General features: G+C 42.7%; 1 protein-coding gene across 7 annotated transcripts in view; it reads left to right on the forward strand.

Moving 5' to 3' along the window:
• Positions 1 to 13,488, forward strand: part of ryr1b (ryanodine receptor 1b (skeletal)) — a 67,857-nt gene that overhangs the window by 26,323 nt on the left and 28,046 nt on the right. For all 7 annotated transcript variants that reach the window (XM_061047117.1, XM_061047114.1, XM_061047118.1 and 4 more), the window contains exons 27-64: positions 27 to 201; positions 331 to 539; positions 625 to 971; positions 1,360 to 1,495; positions 1,738 to 1,898; positions 2,764 to 2,926; positions 3,036 to 3,122; positions 3,604 to 3,830; positions 3,961 to 4,405; positions 4,485 to 5,048; positions 5,140 to 5,340; positions 5,543 to 5,654; positions 5,769 to 5,918; positions 6,006 to 6,279; positions 6,397 to 6,514; positions 6,635 to 6,767; positions 7,115 to 7,209; positions 7,318 to 7,453; positions 7,543 to 7,726; positions 7,841 to 7,952; positions 8,069 to 8,189; positions 8,286 to 8,455; positions 8,575 to 8,795; positions 9,005 to 9,095; positions 9,340 to 9,480; positions 9,594 to 9,757; positions 10,099 to 10,177; positions 10,280 to 10,369; positions 10,491 to 10,631; positions 10,983 to 11,060; positions 11,150 to 11,225; positions 11,323 to 11,446; positions 11,542 to 11,657; positions 11,756 to 11,823; positions 12,027 to 12,148; positions 12,423 to 12,472; positions 13,172 to 13,232; positions 13,345 to 13,471. In XM_061047117.1, the coding sequence (XP_060903100.1) occupies positions 27 to 201; positions 331 to 539; positions 625 to 971; positions 1,360 to 1,495; positions 1,738 to 1,898; positions 2,764 to 2,926; positions 3,036 to 3,122; positions 3,604 to 3,830; positions 3,961 to 4,405; positions 4,485 to 5,048; positions 5,140 to 5,340; positions 5,543 to 5,654; positions 5,769 to 5,918; positions 6,006 to 6,279; positions 6,397 to 6,514; positions 6,635 to 6,767; positions 7,115 to 7,209; positions 7,318 to 7,453; positions 7,543 to 7,726; positions 7,841 to 7,952; positions 8,069 to 8,189; positions 8,286 to 8,455; positions 8,575 to 8,795; positions 9,005 to 9,095; positions 9,340 to 9,480; positions 9,594 to 9,757; positions 10,099 to 10,177; positions 10,280 to 10,369; positions 10,491 to 10,631; positions 10,983 to 11,060; positions 11,150 to 11,225; positions 11,323 to 11,446; positions 11,542 to 11,657; positions 11,756 to 11,823; positions 12,027 to 12,148; positions 12,423 to 12,472; positions 13,172 to 13,232; positions 13,345 to 13,471 (6,069 nt within the window). The remainder of the gene's footprint in view (positions 1 to 26; positions 202 to 330; positions 540 to 624; positions 972 to 1,359; positions 1,496 to 1,737; positions 1,899 to 2,763; positions 2,927 to 3,035; positions 3,123 to 3,603; positions 3,831 to 3,960; positions 4,406 to 4,484; positions 5,049 to 5,139; positions 5,341 to 5,542; positions 5,655 to 5,768; positions 5,919 to 6,005; positions 6,280 to 6,396; positions 6,515 to 6,634; positions 6,768 to 7,114; positions 7,210 to 7,317; positions 7,454 to 7,542; positions 7,727 to 7,840; positions 7,953 to 8,068; positions 8,190 to 8,285; positions 8,456 to 8,574; positions 8,796 to 9,004; positions 9,096 to 9,339; positions 9,481 to 9,593; positions 9,758 to 10,098; positions 10,178 to 10,279; positions 10,370 to 10,490; positions 10,632 to 10,982; positions 11,061 to 11,149; positions 11,226 to 11,322; positions 11,447 to 11,541; positions 11,658 to 11,755; positions 11,824 to 12,026; positions 12,149 to 12,422; positions 12,473 to 13,171; positions 13,233 to 13,344; positions 13,472 to 13,488) is intronic.

A 13,488-nucleotide genomic window follows, 5' to 3' on the forward strand; every position in this document is an offset into this window, starting at 1 on the left:
TCATTTATTTACGTTACTCTTCTCAGGCTCAAAGGTGGCATGTCGGCAACGACCCCTTCGGTCGCCAGTGGCTGTCCGGTGATGTCGTTGGTTGTATGATTGACCTGACGGAGATGAACATCATGTTCACACTCAATGGAGAGATGCTGATCAGTGACTCGGGCTCGGAGATGGCTTTCAAAGACATTGAAATTGGGGAAGGTAGGAGTTAATGGTCATTTTACAGAAAGAGATTGTAACTTCATAGTTAGAATACAAAATGTAAATAAATAACTAAACAGAAATCAGAAAATGATTTTACCCTATTCTTGTCTGTTGTTCCCCCTGTAGGTTTTATCCCTGTGTGCGCCCTGGGCCTGTCACAGGTTGGAAGGATTAATCTTGGTCAGAATGTCAGCAGCCTTCGTTATTTTGCCATCTGTGGCTTACAGGAAGGATTTGAACCTTTTGCCATCAATATGAAGCGAGACATTACCATGTGGTTCAGTAAAAGTCTGCCCCAGTTTGTGCCTGCTCCCACTGATCACAATCATATTGAGGTAATTATTGAGCGGTACTTTCAAAGTTGCTCAAACTATAACTTTTCAAATATATTTATTTATGGTTCAACTTGTTGTCCTCCAGGTCTCCAGAGTAGACGGGACTGTGGACAGCGCCCCATGTCTAAAGCTCACCCATAAGACATTCGGCTCGCAGAACGCAAATACCGATATGCTGTTCCTGAGACTCAGCATGCCGGTCCAGTTCCACGAGACCTTCAAGTTCCCGGCGGGCACCACCCCTCTTACCCGGGCCCTCACCATACCAGAGGAGGAAGTGATAGTGGTGGAGCCCGACTCTGAGTTTGAAGTTCTGAAAAAGTCCGCCAGCCGCAAGGAGCAGGAGGAGGATAAGAAGGAGCCGTCTGTGGCCAAGGAGCTGTCGTTGGAAAATGAGAAGGACACGATGTCGGAAAAGGGAAAGAAAAAAGGGTAAGGGTTGCAAAGCTGTCAAGTCTGATAAGTAACCCTAACCCAAGTGTAAAATAAAGAATGTGCAACAAAAGAACAGCAACACACTAATAAAACTCAGAAGAGCCGCTTGATTCTCTAAATTACATGGTTGTTTATTCACATGCCAGAAGTAACAGCTTCACTTGTTTTCATATTGTAAACTCTCTCTTAAACAGCGTCATGTAACCGCTTAATCCAGAAACAGCTAGACTTCACTCAACAATGTTATTTTTCTTTTTTTCTTTTCATAATTCACATAATTTGTTTGCAGTTATGGTCTTTGATACTTACCTCAATATCTAAGATGTATGGTGAAGTATTTTAATTGATATATTTTTATCTGTAATTTTTCTTCTCTGAACATTAGATTCTTCTCTAAGGCCAAGAAGGTAGCCATGACGCCTCTTGCCCCTCCTCCTGCCCCTCCAACTGTGCCTCGCTTGGTGGAAGATGTGGTCCCTGATGACAGAGATGACCCAGAGATCATCCAGAATACCACCACTGTGAGCTAAACATCCTCTGTCAATGCTAAATGTATAGCATAGTGTGTTTGAAAATATCACTTCAGCTTGTGCTAATTATGTGGATTAAAAAAGCATCATCTGCAGAGCCTGCTCATTAGCAGTACACTGTGCGTATGGTTATATCATCTTGTTACCTCTACACAGTCTAATGTTACTGCTTGCAGATCTCTCACTTATTTGTTCTTTTATCATACTTTTTCTTTATTCTTTTCTATTTTAAGTATTTCTATTCGGTGAGGATATTTGCTGGACAGGAGCCTTCTGGTGTCTGGATTGGCTGGGTCACTCCTGACTACCATCAGTATGATCCATCCTTTGACCTCTCCAAAGTGCGCAGCGTCACTGTTACCGTGGGAGACGACAGAGGCAACATACACGACAGGTTTGTTTTACCCACATTTTAATGATACTTAACAATAACAACAATAACTAACTAATAACTAAGTTATTAATAACTAATAACTGTTTTTCTAAACAGTAAGACTGTGTATGTATTGTTTTTTAAAACTTGGTTAAAGATGTAAATAATGCAAAGTAGTAAGTAACACAAGAAATAAGCAGACACATTGTTTATATTTTCAAATATCTAATAATTAGTGTCACTGCATCTCATGGGTAGTTGTAAAAGATATTAGAAGGCTTTTCATTTTTCAGTTGAAATTACATTTTTAGTGGCTTGTCATTTTAATTTAGTATTTTTTAAAGAGCAGCCTATTTATTACTACCACATTTAATACCAATTGACTTGAGTATTATAGAAAAAACATTTTCTAGGACATAAAATCCTTCAGAACTATCTTTTTAGTTTTTTGTATTTTTTGTATTTTTTTGTATTTTTAATATTTAAAATACATTTAAAATCATCGTTGTTAGACTTATTTGTAATTTTACTTTTTTTAAATGTATTTATTCATTACCTTTATTTTTTTGTCTTCATTCTGTTTCAAATGTATGTTGCTTTCAATGCAAATAATGTTCCTCTGCATAAAAATTCACAAGTGCAATTATTGTTACTATAAGGCTTGCTGAAAATCTAAATTAAAAAAAACATATATATGTATAAAAAAAAATTAAATCCTCAGAACTGTCTCCAACTTGCTGTAGTTATTTTGTAAAAGTTAAAGGTCGACTGGTTGAAGGGAAGTTGATGAATCCATTTGATTCATTCTTCTTGTTGTTTTGTTCATGTCTCTTAGTTCTCTACAAAACTTTTCAAAAACTGTGATGTGTGTGCTGTTATTTTGCAGCATGAAGCACAGTAACTGCTACATGGTGTGGGGAGGGGACCTGGTCAGCACGCAGCAGACCCGCTTCAGCCAGGAGGACATGGTGGTTGGCTGTTTGGTCGACCTGGCGACAGGTCTCATGACCTTCACAGCAAATGGAAAGGAGATAAACACCTTTTACCAGGTAAAGAAGACGACTCAGTGTCCGTATTAGTATCTTTGTTTTTGGCATGTCACTTCAAATGAGTCAGCAGGAGTCATGCAGCTCTAAAACAAGAGGTGTTTTATTTCAGGTGGAGCCCAACACCAAGCTGTTTCCTGCCGTCTTCGTTCAGCCCACCAATCAGAACCTTGTGCAGCTGGAGCTGGGCAAACTCAAGGTCAGGGACTACTTTCACTCACACATTACAGTGTAGATGTTAAAGTATTAAAGCGTCTTCAAGGATTTCTCATGCCTTCTTCTGCTGATTCTCTGTTATTACATCATGACTTGGGTCTTATTAATTTTGGCTGCTTACTTAAATAGGTTGTGCAGAAGGGAGTAGGCTGTCTTGTTGGAATGAAACTTATCCGTGGGTAGAAGAAAAAAGAAATAAAGTGACACAGAATCAGGGAAAGAGACATATTAGAGCCCTGTGTTTGGGCAAACTAGAATGAAAATATGTATGGACAGAAAGAAAGGAGTTGAAAAAGCATCCCAGGCATGTGTGTTGTATGAAGGAATATCAGCCAATTTCTCAAATTTTCTTTTAACATGCTAAACATAATTTACTTTCTCTTGTTTGAGTATTTTTGTATTGTACGTTTTTTTTCCTCTGATTGTTTATTCCCCCTTCCTTTTTTCCCCTTTCTCGCTCTCAGAACATAATGCCGATCTCAGCAGCCATGTTCCGCAGCGAACGCAACAACCCCGTCCCCCAGTGTCCCCCAAGGCTGGATGTCCAGATGCTGACCCCAGTCATCTGGAGTCGCATGCCCAATCACTTCCTTAACCCGGAAGTGGGCAAAGTGAGCGAGAGGCTGGGCTGGATGGTGGAGTGTACTGAACCTCTCATCATGATGGCTCTGCACATCCCTGAGGAGAACAGGTCGGAGACATTAGCAACAGGATGCAGTCTGCATATTGGTGTCATTTTCCTGCAGTGCATTTGAGTCAGATCCGCAAACTCCTGATCTGTTTTGATTATTGTGTCTTTTTTGTTTGTTTGTTTGTTTCAGGTGCATAGACATCTTGGAGTTATCAGAGCGTCTGGATCTGATGAAGTTCCACTACCACACCCTCATGCTCTACTGTGCTGTCTGTGCACTTGGGAATAACCGTGTGGCTCATGCCCTGTGCAGCCATGTGGATGAATCCCAGCTTTTCTATGCCACCGAGAACACCTACCTGCCCGGACCTCTCCGCAGTGGCTACTATGACCTGCTCATCAGTATTCACCTTGAGTCTGCAAAGCGGGCACGCCTCGGCACCAACAGAGAGTTTATAGTCCCCATGTCTCAGGAGACTCTGAGCATCCACCTCTATCCTGACGCTAAGAAGGCCCATTCTCTCCCCGGTGTTGGCCTCACTACCTGCTTACGCCCCAAGCTACATTTCTCCTCCATCAACTTTGTTGGCACGGACCCTGACCTGTATACCATCAGCCCCGTTTTCCCCCTGCAGGTAAGAAACAAGAATTGCACTGCAGAATTACAAGACGTTTTAGATGCCTTTTGCTGATTTTAACCTTCCCCCCCCTCAGGAGCTGAAGACCAGGGCGATCAGCATGTTAACTGAAGCTGTGTTGGATGGTAGCCAGGCGATGCGGGATCCAGTCGGAGGCAGTGTGGAGTTCCACTTTGTCCCGATCCTGAAGCTCATAAGCACACTGCTCATAATGGGCATCTTCAACGACGAGGACACCAAGCACATCCTGAAGATGATCGACCCGAGTGTTTTCAGTGGGAAAGAGGAGGAGGAGGAGGAGGCAGCTGAAGAGGGAGGAGCCGCCGAAGGAGAGGGCGGAGAAGCAGAGGAGGAGGAGGAGGAAAAAGACGAGGACGCCGAGCTGGAGGACGAAGGGGTTGGCGACGAGGAAGACGAGGAGCTGAAAGAAGTAGAGAAGGCAGAACACGAGGAGGAAGACGCCGAAGCTAAGGAGGAGGGAAAGGAAGGGGAGGAGGGAGAGGGAGGAGGAAAAGTGGACGGAGAGAAGGCGGAGGAGGAGAAGGAGGCAGAGGCAGTGGAGGCAGAAGCAAAAGAAGAGGAGGAGGGTCCTGAAGAGGGACTACTCCAGATGAAGCTGCCAGAATCTGTCAAGCTGCAGGTCATTTTGATATTCTAACACCGTCTGCTATCCATCCACAGACAGAAATCGTATCCTTCAAATATGTTCCTAACTTTATTTCCTCTTGCAGATGTGCACGCTCTTGCAGTACTTCTGCGACTGTGAGCTACGTCACAGAGTGGAGGCTATCGTAGCCTACTCCGACCAGTTCGTCCATAACGTTCAGGACAACCAACGTGTTCGTTACAACCTGCTGATGAGAGCCTTCACCATGTCCGCTGCTGAGACTGCACGAAGGACCCGCGAGTTCCGTTCACCACCACAAGACCAGGCACTGATTATTACGTTTTACCTTTCAGTCTTTACAAATACCATATTTTGGTTTGTTTTTGGCACGTAATGAAAAGTTAAAGGCACTATCTTACATCACATGACTGATGAGACAACAATAGAGAAAACACCAGTGACTTGAAGAACTAAAACAGACAAGACATGCTGATGACATTTTTTTTTTTTATGTGTTTACCTCTAAGGTTCTTTTGCTGACAAACTTTAAGCATTGTCCAGAGGATGAGGATTGTCCCGTGCCTGAGGAGGTGCGAGACACTCTGGGAGAGTTCCACGTTGACCTCCTGCTTCACTGTGGTGAGACGTTGTTTAAGGATCCTGATTATATATTTTTTTACTTCACTGGTGTCAAAGACTCTTGTGTTAGATACACTGGGCTCTTTTAATGATGCATTTTAATTTATAAAATAGGTATACATATTGAGGAGGAGGCCGAGGAGGAGGAGGTGGATACCTCACTGAGGGGCAGACTCCTCAGTCTGGTCGACAAGGTCAAGAACTTTCGCAAAAAGAATCAGCCGGAGGAGGAGCAGCCGGAGGTCGAGGAGGAATCAAAACCAAGTAAGGGGAACAGGGTTGATTTAGACTTCAGTCAAAAATCACCTAAATCCTAATTAACATGCACATTACTGTGTCTACTCCACCAAGGCACCCTCCAGGAGCTGATCTCCCACACCATGATCCACTGGGCCCAGGAGTCATTCATTCAGAACCCTGAGCTCGTGCGTCTGATGTTCAGCCTGCTCCACCGGCAGTACGACGGCCTCGGGGAGCTGATCCGAGCGCTGCCCAAAGCCTACGCCATCAACGCCATATCTGTTCAGGACACCATGGACCTGCTTGAGTGTTTGGGACAGATACGGTCACTGCTCATTGTTCAGATGGGCCCAGAAGAGGAGAGACTCATGATCCAGAGCATCGGGTCAGTGCGGGGAATGAGGAAATGTACTCACAGGCATCGGTAGTTGTGATATGTGACCTAAACTTCCATTATGTCAGAAACGTGACTCCATGTTGTGCATTTTTGTTATGTTTTTAGGAACATCATGAACAACAAGGTGTTCTACCAACATCCTAATCTGATGAGAGCTCTTGGTATGCACGAGACCGTCATGGAGGTGATGGTCAATGTGTTAGGTGGTGGAGGAGACTCAAAGGTAAATATGATGACTGTTCCTTTGTTTTGTTTATTTATCTTTCTATCTCTGCACCTTTTTTTTTTACACAGATCAGCCTACACAGAGCAGAATTAATCATTTGTATCTTTTTTTCTCCAGGAGATTCGATTCCCCCAAATGGTCACCAACTGCTGTCGCTTCCTGTGTTACTTCTGTCGTATCAGCCGACAGAATCAGCGCTCCATGTTTGACCATCTGAGCTACCTGCTACAGAACAGTGGCATCGGCTTGGGTCAGTTTTAGTCACCTTGTGACATTTGTTTGTGCTGTCCATAGAGGAACCTTTTAATTTAAAAAGTAAATATGTCTTCATTCATTTTGACGATTTCAAAATTGAATTTTTTGGGGGCTTTTGCCTTTTTTGAGATATTGAGTGGATAGAGTAGGAAACAGGGGATAGAGAGTGGGGAATGTCAGGTGGGAAAGGGGCCAGAGGATGGGGCAGCCCACTTGGAGGACTATAACCGCTAGGCCGTCTGCACTCTGATAAAATCTTGTTTTAACCTCTTCATTTTGCATTTATTTTAGCCTGTATGAACAAACACATTTTGACTCACTTCCTTTATTTTCCATTTGTAGGCATGCGTGGGTCCACACCTCTGGATGTGGCTGCAGCTTCCTGCATTGATAACAATGAGCTGGCCTTGGCACTACAAGAGCAGGACCTGGAAATGGTTTGAGAATATGAGAAAATAAACATTTCTGAAAAGCATACAAAGGCATACTGTGCACTTGTAAGCTTATAATCTTTCTTGGTGTCTCTGACATGCGTGTTGATGTAGGTGGTGACGTACTTGGCTGGCTGTGGACTGCAGATGTGTCCAATGCTCCTTTCTAAAGGCTACCCTGACATCGGCTGGAACCCTTGTGGAGGAGAGAGATACCTGGACTTCCTCCGCTTTGCCGTCTTTGTTAATGGTCAGTGCCCTCATGCTGTGACCATATTTGTAGTTTTAAGAAGATGTGAGTGACTGTGATCAAACAATACTTCTCTTTCCTCCTCACAGGAGAGAGCGTGGAGGAGAATGCCAATGTCGTCGTGCGTCTGCTCATCCGTCGGCCGGAGTGCTTCGGCCCAGCCCTGAGAGGAGAGGGTGGTAATGGTCTGCTGGCTGCCATGGAGGAGGCCATCAAGATCTCAGAGGATCCGGCGAGAGACGGGCCCACTGTCAAAAAAGACAGGCGCTTCATGTGAGTGAAAAAAAACGTGATCTAGCTGCATATTTAAAAATGAATATTATTGTGTATAATCTTGAATATTTTAAAGCTGCTCTTGGTGCATAATGACGTTTTTTTGATCGGTAGGTTTGGTGGAGAGGAACAGCACGAGGAAAACCGTGTACATCTGGGAAATGCCATCATGTCGTTCTACTCAGCCCTCATTGATTTGCTGGGTCGCTGTGCCCCTGAGATGCATGTGAGTAGAAGTCTTGTTAATCCATTGATAACTTTTATTTCCTCTAATCGCTCAGTATGTGGTTGGTGAGAAGTGACTGGTCTCACACAGCATGTCTGGAATTTTCTCATCTACAGCTGATCCAAGCAGGCAAGGGTGAGGCTTTAAGGATCAGGGCCATCCTGAGGTCTCTGGTGCCCATAGAGGACCTGGTGGGAGTCATCAGCTTGCCTGTGCAGATTCCTGCTTACGGCAAAGGTAAGATACCAAGTCAAAATCATGCATGGACACATTATTTGGTAATTAATTTATTATTCTCCTCTTATGCAATTATTTTTTCCCTCAAAACAACAGACAGTCAGATTATTGAGCCAAAGATGTCTGCCAGTTTTGTGCCGGACCACAAGGCCTCCATGGTGCTGTTCCTTGATAGAGTGTATGGGATTGACAACCAGGACTTCTTGCTTCATGTGCTGGAGGTTGGATTCCTTCCTGACATGCGAGCTTCAGCTTCTCTGGACACAGTGAGTAGGAAAAGACACAGATGAAAAGGATAAAAGAGAATGTATACTGATGTGACTTACTACCTGTGCTTCTATAAAATACTGGATTTATAACACAGAGTTTTCCTCTCGTTAAATAGGCTGCATTCAGTACAACTGAAATGGCCTTGGCACTGAACCGCTACCTCTGTTCAGCTGTGTTGCCTCTACTCACCAAGTGTGCCCCATTGTTTGCTGGGACTGACCACCGGGCCATCATGATCGACTCCATGCTCCACACCATCTATCGTTTGTCCCGTGGCCGAGCCCTCACCAAGGCTCAGAGGGACGTCATTGAGGAGTGCCTCATGTCGCTTTGCAAGTCAGTACTAATTATTTTTTGTTAAGAAAGCCTTTAATTATAAGTTCATATCTTAATTAACTTATATTTAACCTGAACATATTTTGAGATCTAAGTAGAATGGCATCTGAAAACACAAACAAATTTATGCGTAATACATTTTGCTCAGTTATAAAGATGAATCCATTTAACCATTGCATCCCCTCCTGAAACGATGATGTCATTGACAGGTATCTTCGACCCTCCATGCTGCAGCATCTGCTCAGACGCCTTGTATTTGATGTGCCCATCCTTAACGAATATGCAAAGATGCCTCTCAAGGTTTGTAGACTTTCATTTTCTAAAGTATTTGTTTCACATCATTCTTGATAAATGAAAAATTATACTGCATAAAATATGTTATGTGAAATAAATTACATTCAGCATAATATGAACACAAATTCTACCAAGTCTGTGTTAGAGGTGCAAACAGATTAAATGCATACATCAAATTGATTATTGTACACAGCAAAAATTATATTCAAAATTTCCCCCTTTGCATTTCTCTGTGATTGTATTGTTCCAGTTGTTGACGAATCACTATGAGCGCTGTTGGAAGTACTACTGCTTGCCTAATGGATGGGCTAATTTCGGGGTGACCTCAGAGGAGGAGCTGCATCTTTCTCGTAAACTCTTTTGGGGAATCTTTGAATCTTTGGCACACAAGGTGAGAAATGAGTGTATTGATGTACACATTGTAGTGTTTGAGTTTATACTGTACAATCAGAAATGGTTAAGCTCATGTAATACCTGACCTTCATTCTCTTATCCAAACATTAGAAATTTGATGCTGAGCTCTTCAAGATAGCCATGCCTTGCCTCTGTGCTATAGCAGGAGCCATACCACCCGACTATGTGGATGCCACTTACTCCTCTCACACTGAAAAGAAAGCTTCTGTGGATGCTGAGGGCAACTTTGATCCCAAACCAGTGGAGACCACCAAGTGAGCTGGAAAATACATCAGTGCATATACGTCACAGTGTAACAGAGTCCTACAGAAAAAAACAAAATAAATTGCATAATGTGATGCACAATCGTGACTTCATTCCAAGTTAATTATCAAAAACTTGAATGCTTCATAGTCTAAACTTTAAGTTCTGTTAAGAATAAACATCAGTGTCTTATTTCCAGTGAATATGAAATGTGAGATGACATGTAGCCTAAACAATTAAAGAAAATTATATTCAGGTTACTATGAGGAAAAAAGGAAGTCAAGTGTAAAATTGAGTTTATAGTGAATTGCATCCATGACCTGTAACAATTATACGTTCATTTTTTTCGCAGCACCATCATCCCTGAGAGGCTGGACGCCTTCATTAACAAGTTTGCAGAGCACACCCATGACAGATGGGCTTTTGAAAAGGTCAGTTAGCAATAATGTAAATCACTGTATTTGAAAACACATGTTGTTGTTTTGACTATGTTAGTACTAAAAACTAATATCAATGGTTAAACACATTTTCAGATTCAGAACAACTGGACCTATGGAGAGGTGTTAGATGAGAACGCTAAGACTCACCCGATGCTCAGGCCTTATAAAACCTTCTCTGAAAAGGTAATGTTGGATATAAATAATCTGAACACTATTCACCTTAATGTATCTTCTGATGAAACCAATCCTGTAAAAACCACATTTCACTGACTAGTGATAAAATCACCTCTCCTCTGTTTCTCAGGACAAGGAAATATACCGTTGGCCAATCAAAGAATCCGTCAAAGCCATGCTGGCCTGGGAGTGGACCTTGGACAAAGCCAGGGATGGGGAGGGAGAAGTGGAGAAGAAGGCCACGACCCGCAAGATCTCCCAAACTGCTCAGGTACAAAAGAGATGAGTGTAAAACACTCTGGAGAACCTCTGTTGACTATTTCTTCTTTGTTGAGATGGTGTGTCTAATGTACTCGTGGATCTCTTCCTGGTCCAATGTGACTGAATGCTTATTTTTTTGGTGCTCATCTGTTTTTATCAAACCTTACTTTTGTTATTATTGACTATAATGTCAAACTGAGTGGTGACAAAAATCTTCCCACCTTTGTTGACCAACTGATTTACAACATAATGGTAAAATTAATAAACGTACTTGTCTCTGGTGACCTCTTGGATTCCTCTAGAGTTCCCCATAACCTCCTTTAGAAAACCGCTCATCTGTTGGTATGTTTTCTGTCTTCAGGCCACATATGATCCCAGTCACGGATACAACCCCCAGCCCATAGACATCGGAGGAATGGCCATATCCAGAGAGCTGCAGGTTTGTATCTCTCAGTCTGTCACAGCAGTGTTAGGCCTTGAACGTTTTTTAGAAGCCTTTTGATTTAACTTTCTTTCCCATGCATTCAGTCCATGGCTGAGCAGCTGGCTGAGAACTACCACAACACCTGGGGCAGGAAGAAGAAGTTGGAGCTACAGTCCAAAGGTAAGAGGGGTATTCTTGTACACATCATAGACATAGACATGTTTTACTGGTGGTTGCTAGTTTGTAAAAAAAAAAAAACTTCTCCCCCCTCTGGTAGGCGGTGGCACCCATCCTTTGCTTGTGCCTTATGACACGCTGACGGCGAAAGAGAAGGCCAGGGACAGAGAGAAGGCCCAGGACCTGCTCAAATTCCTCCAGCTCAATGGATATGCTGTGACAAGGTGAGCCAAAAGTTTTTCACATATTTCAAGTGTTTTCTCTGATAACTGTTACATTTTGCTTTCAATTTTCCACACCTCTTTCTCTGCATGCTCAGGGGCCTGAAGGACATGGAGCAGGATATTTCCTCCATTGAGAAGCGTTTCGCCTATGGCTTCCTTCAAAAGCTTCTGAAATGGATGGACATCGCCCAGGAGTTCATTGCTCATCTTGGTGCAGTTCATAGCAATTTGTAACATACAGTATATTCAAGACATGCAACTATTGACTGATAACTGACTTATATCTGAATTCCCTTCTGTTTTTCACAGAGGCTGTGGTTAGCAGTGGTCGAGTGGAAAAGTCCCCACATGAGCAAGAGATCAAATTCTTTGCCAAGGTAAGCTGTTCTGAAGCTTCCTTGTTTAGCTTGTCTGCCTCTACAGGAAGGCAGAGGTCATGAGTAGTAACAACATGTTGCTCTAAAACCTCAAGGCATTTTGAGTCCTTTAGAAAATGCTTCAAGAAATCAACACTCTTGCCAAAAAAATGGTTGGTTTGAAGATGGATCCTTCATTGAAGCTTCCTCTGTCATGTTTACAGATCCTGTTGCCCCTGGTAAACCAGTACTTCAAGAACCACTGCCTCTACTTCCTCTCCACTCCTGCTAAAGTTTTGGGTAGTGGAGGGCATTCTTCCAATAAGGAGAAGGAGATGATTGCCAGGTATGTGCAATAAAAGCTTAGACTTCAAATGACTGGCTAGCTGTCTGAATTGTCTTCATTATGTAGCTTTCCTTTAGCACAGTACTTTGGGGGTGACAGTGTCTGTCCTCTCCCTGGTCCATGTCTCTTCATCTGTCCTCTATTGTGCTATATTCCTTTTTTTCCCTTGACCTCCCTTTTGCTTTTCTGTGTCACTTCAAACATCTCTTCCTGCCTCTCCTGTTTGCCCTTACCGTCCTCTCCCTCCGTTCCCTCTTTTCTCCTCCTGCCTCAGTATCTTCTGTAAGTTGGCTGCTTTGGTGAGGCACAGAGTTTCCCTTTTTGGTAAGGAATCTGCATGCTGGATTTACGCCCTGTCACCATCCCGGTCCATTTTGTAACTGTTTTCCTGTCTTATTATTTAATTCCTTAAGATCTTTCACACTTCCTTTTTAACTTTCCATTAACATACTAATCTCATTAACATGGTATCACAGTTTCATGTTTAGTCAGTCCTCCAGTGCTCCCATTGCCTCCTTCCTCCTTACTGGATTTTCTCATCTAATGCTTCTCTCTCCATAGCTTAATATCTGCTTGGCTTTGGTGTTCTGCAACCTGGGGCCAGATGCATAAAACTGTGTTTTTTGTAGATGCATTGCTTAAACATCTGATCCCAGGCATTTTAAAAGTCGTCCATTTTGCTTTTAAGACGTGGTATGGTACTGTAAGTGGTCTACCTGTTGAAATGTTCTTGAGTCTTATTGGTGTTGCACTGAAGAAACCTAATTATCCCAGAGTAAACTGTTCCATTAGTATCTGTTTTAGAAATCTAAATAATATGATAAATGTGTGATACATAAAATGAATGCTTTTAATGTCGTTTTGAGTTTGGTCCATGTTTTGTAACAAGCTCAACCATAACCGTTTTGTTTGCCCTGTTTTCTGTATAAATGCATAGCCTTAAAATTAACTCCTCTTATTATGAATAGATTTGGATTTGCATTGTGAACTTTGTCAACACGCGTTTGTTTGTTTTTGTTTCAGGAACGGATGCAAGTGCAGTGGTTAACTGCCTGCACATCCTCTCACGATCACTGGATGCCAGGTAACTCACACATCTATAAAAATCACAGACAAACAGAAGATATATCAAACTATCTGACATTATTTAACAACTCTTTGTATCTCAACTCCTCCTTTGTGTCTTCCTTTTAAAGGACTGTTATGAAATCAGGCCCTGAAATTGTCAAGGCCGGCCTGCGTCAGTTCTTTGAGAGTGCTGCCGATGACATTGAAAAGATGGTTGAGAATTTGAAACTGGGCAAAGTGTCCAGTCGAAACCAGGTCAGAGACAGCTCCCT

The sequence above is a fragment of the Labrus mixtus genome, chromosome 9, assembly GCF_963584025.1.
Source record: "Labrus mixtus chromosome 9, fLabMix1.1, whole genome shotgun sequence".
Lineage (NCBI taxonomy): Eukaryota > Metazoa > Chordata > Actinopteri > Labriformes > Labridae > Labrus > Labrus mixtus.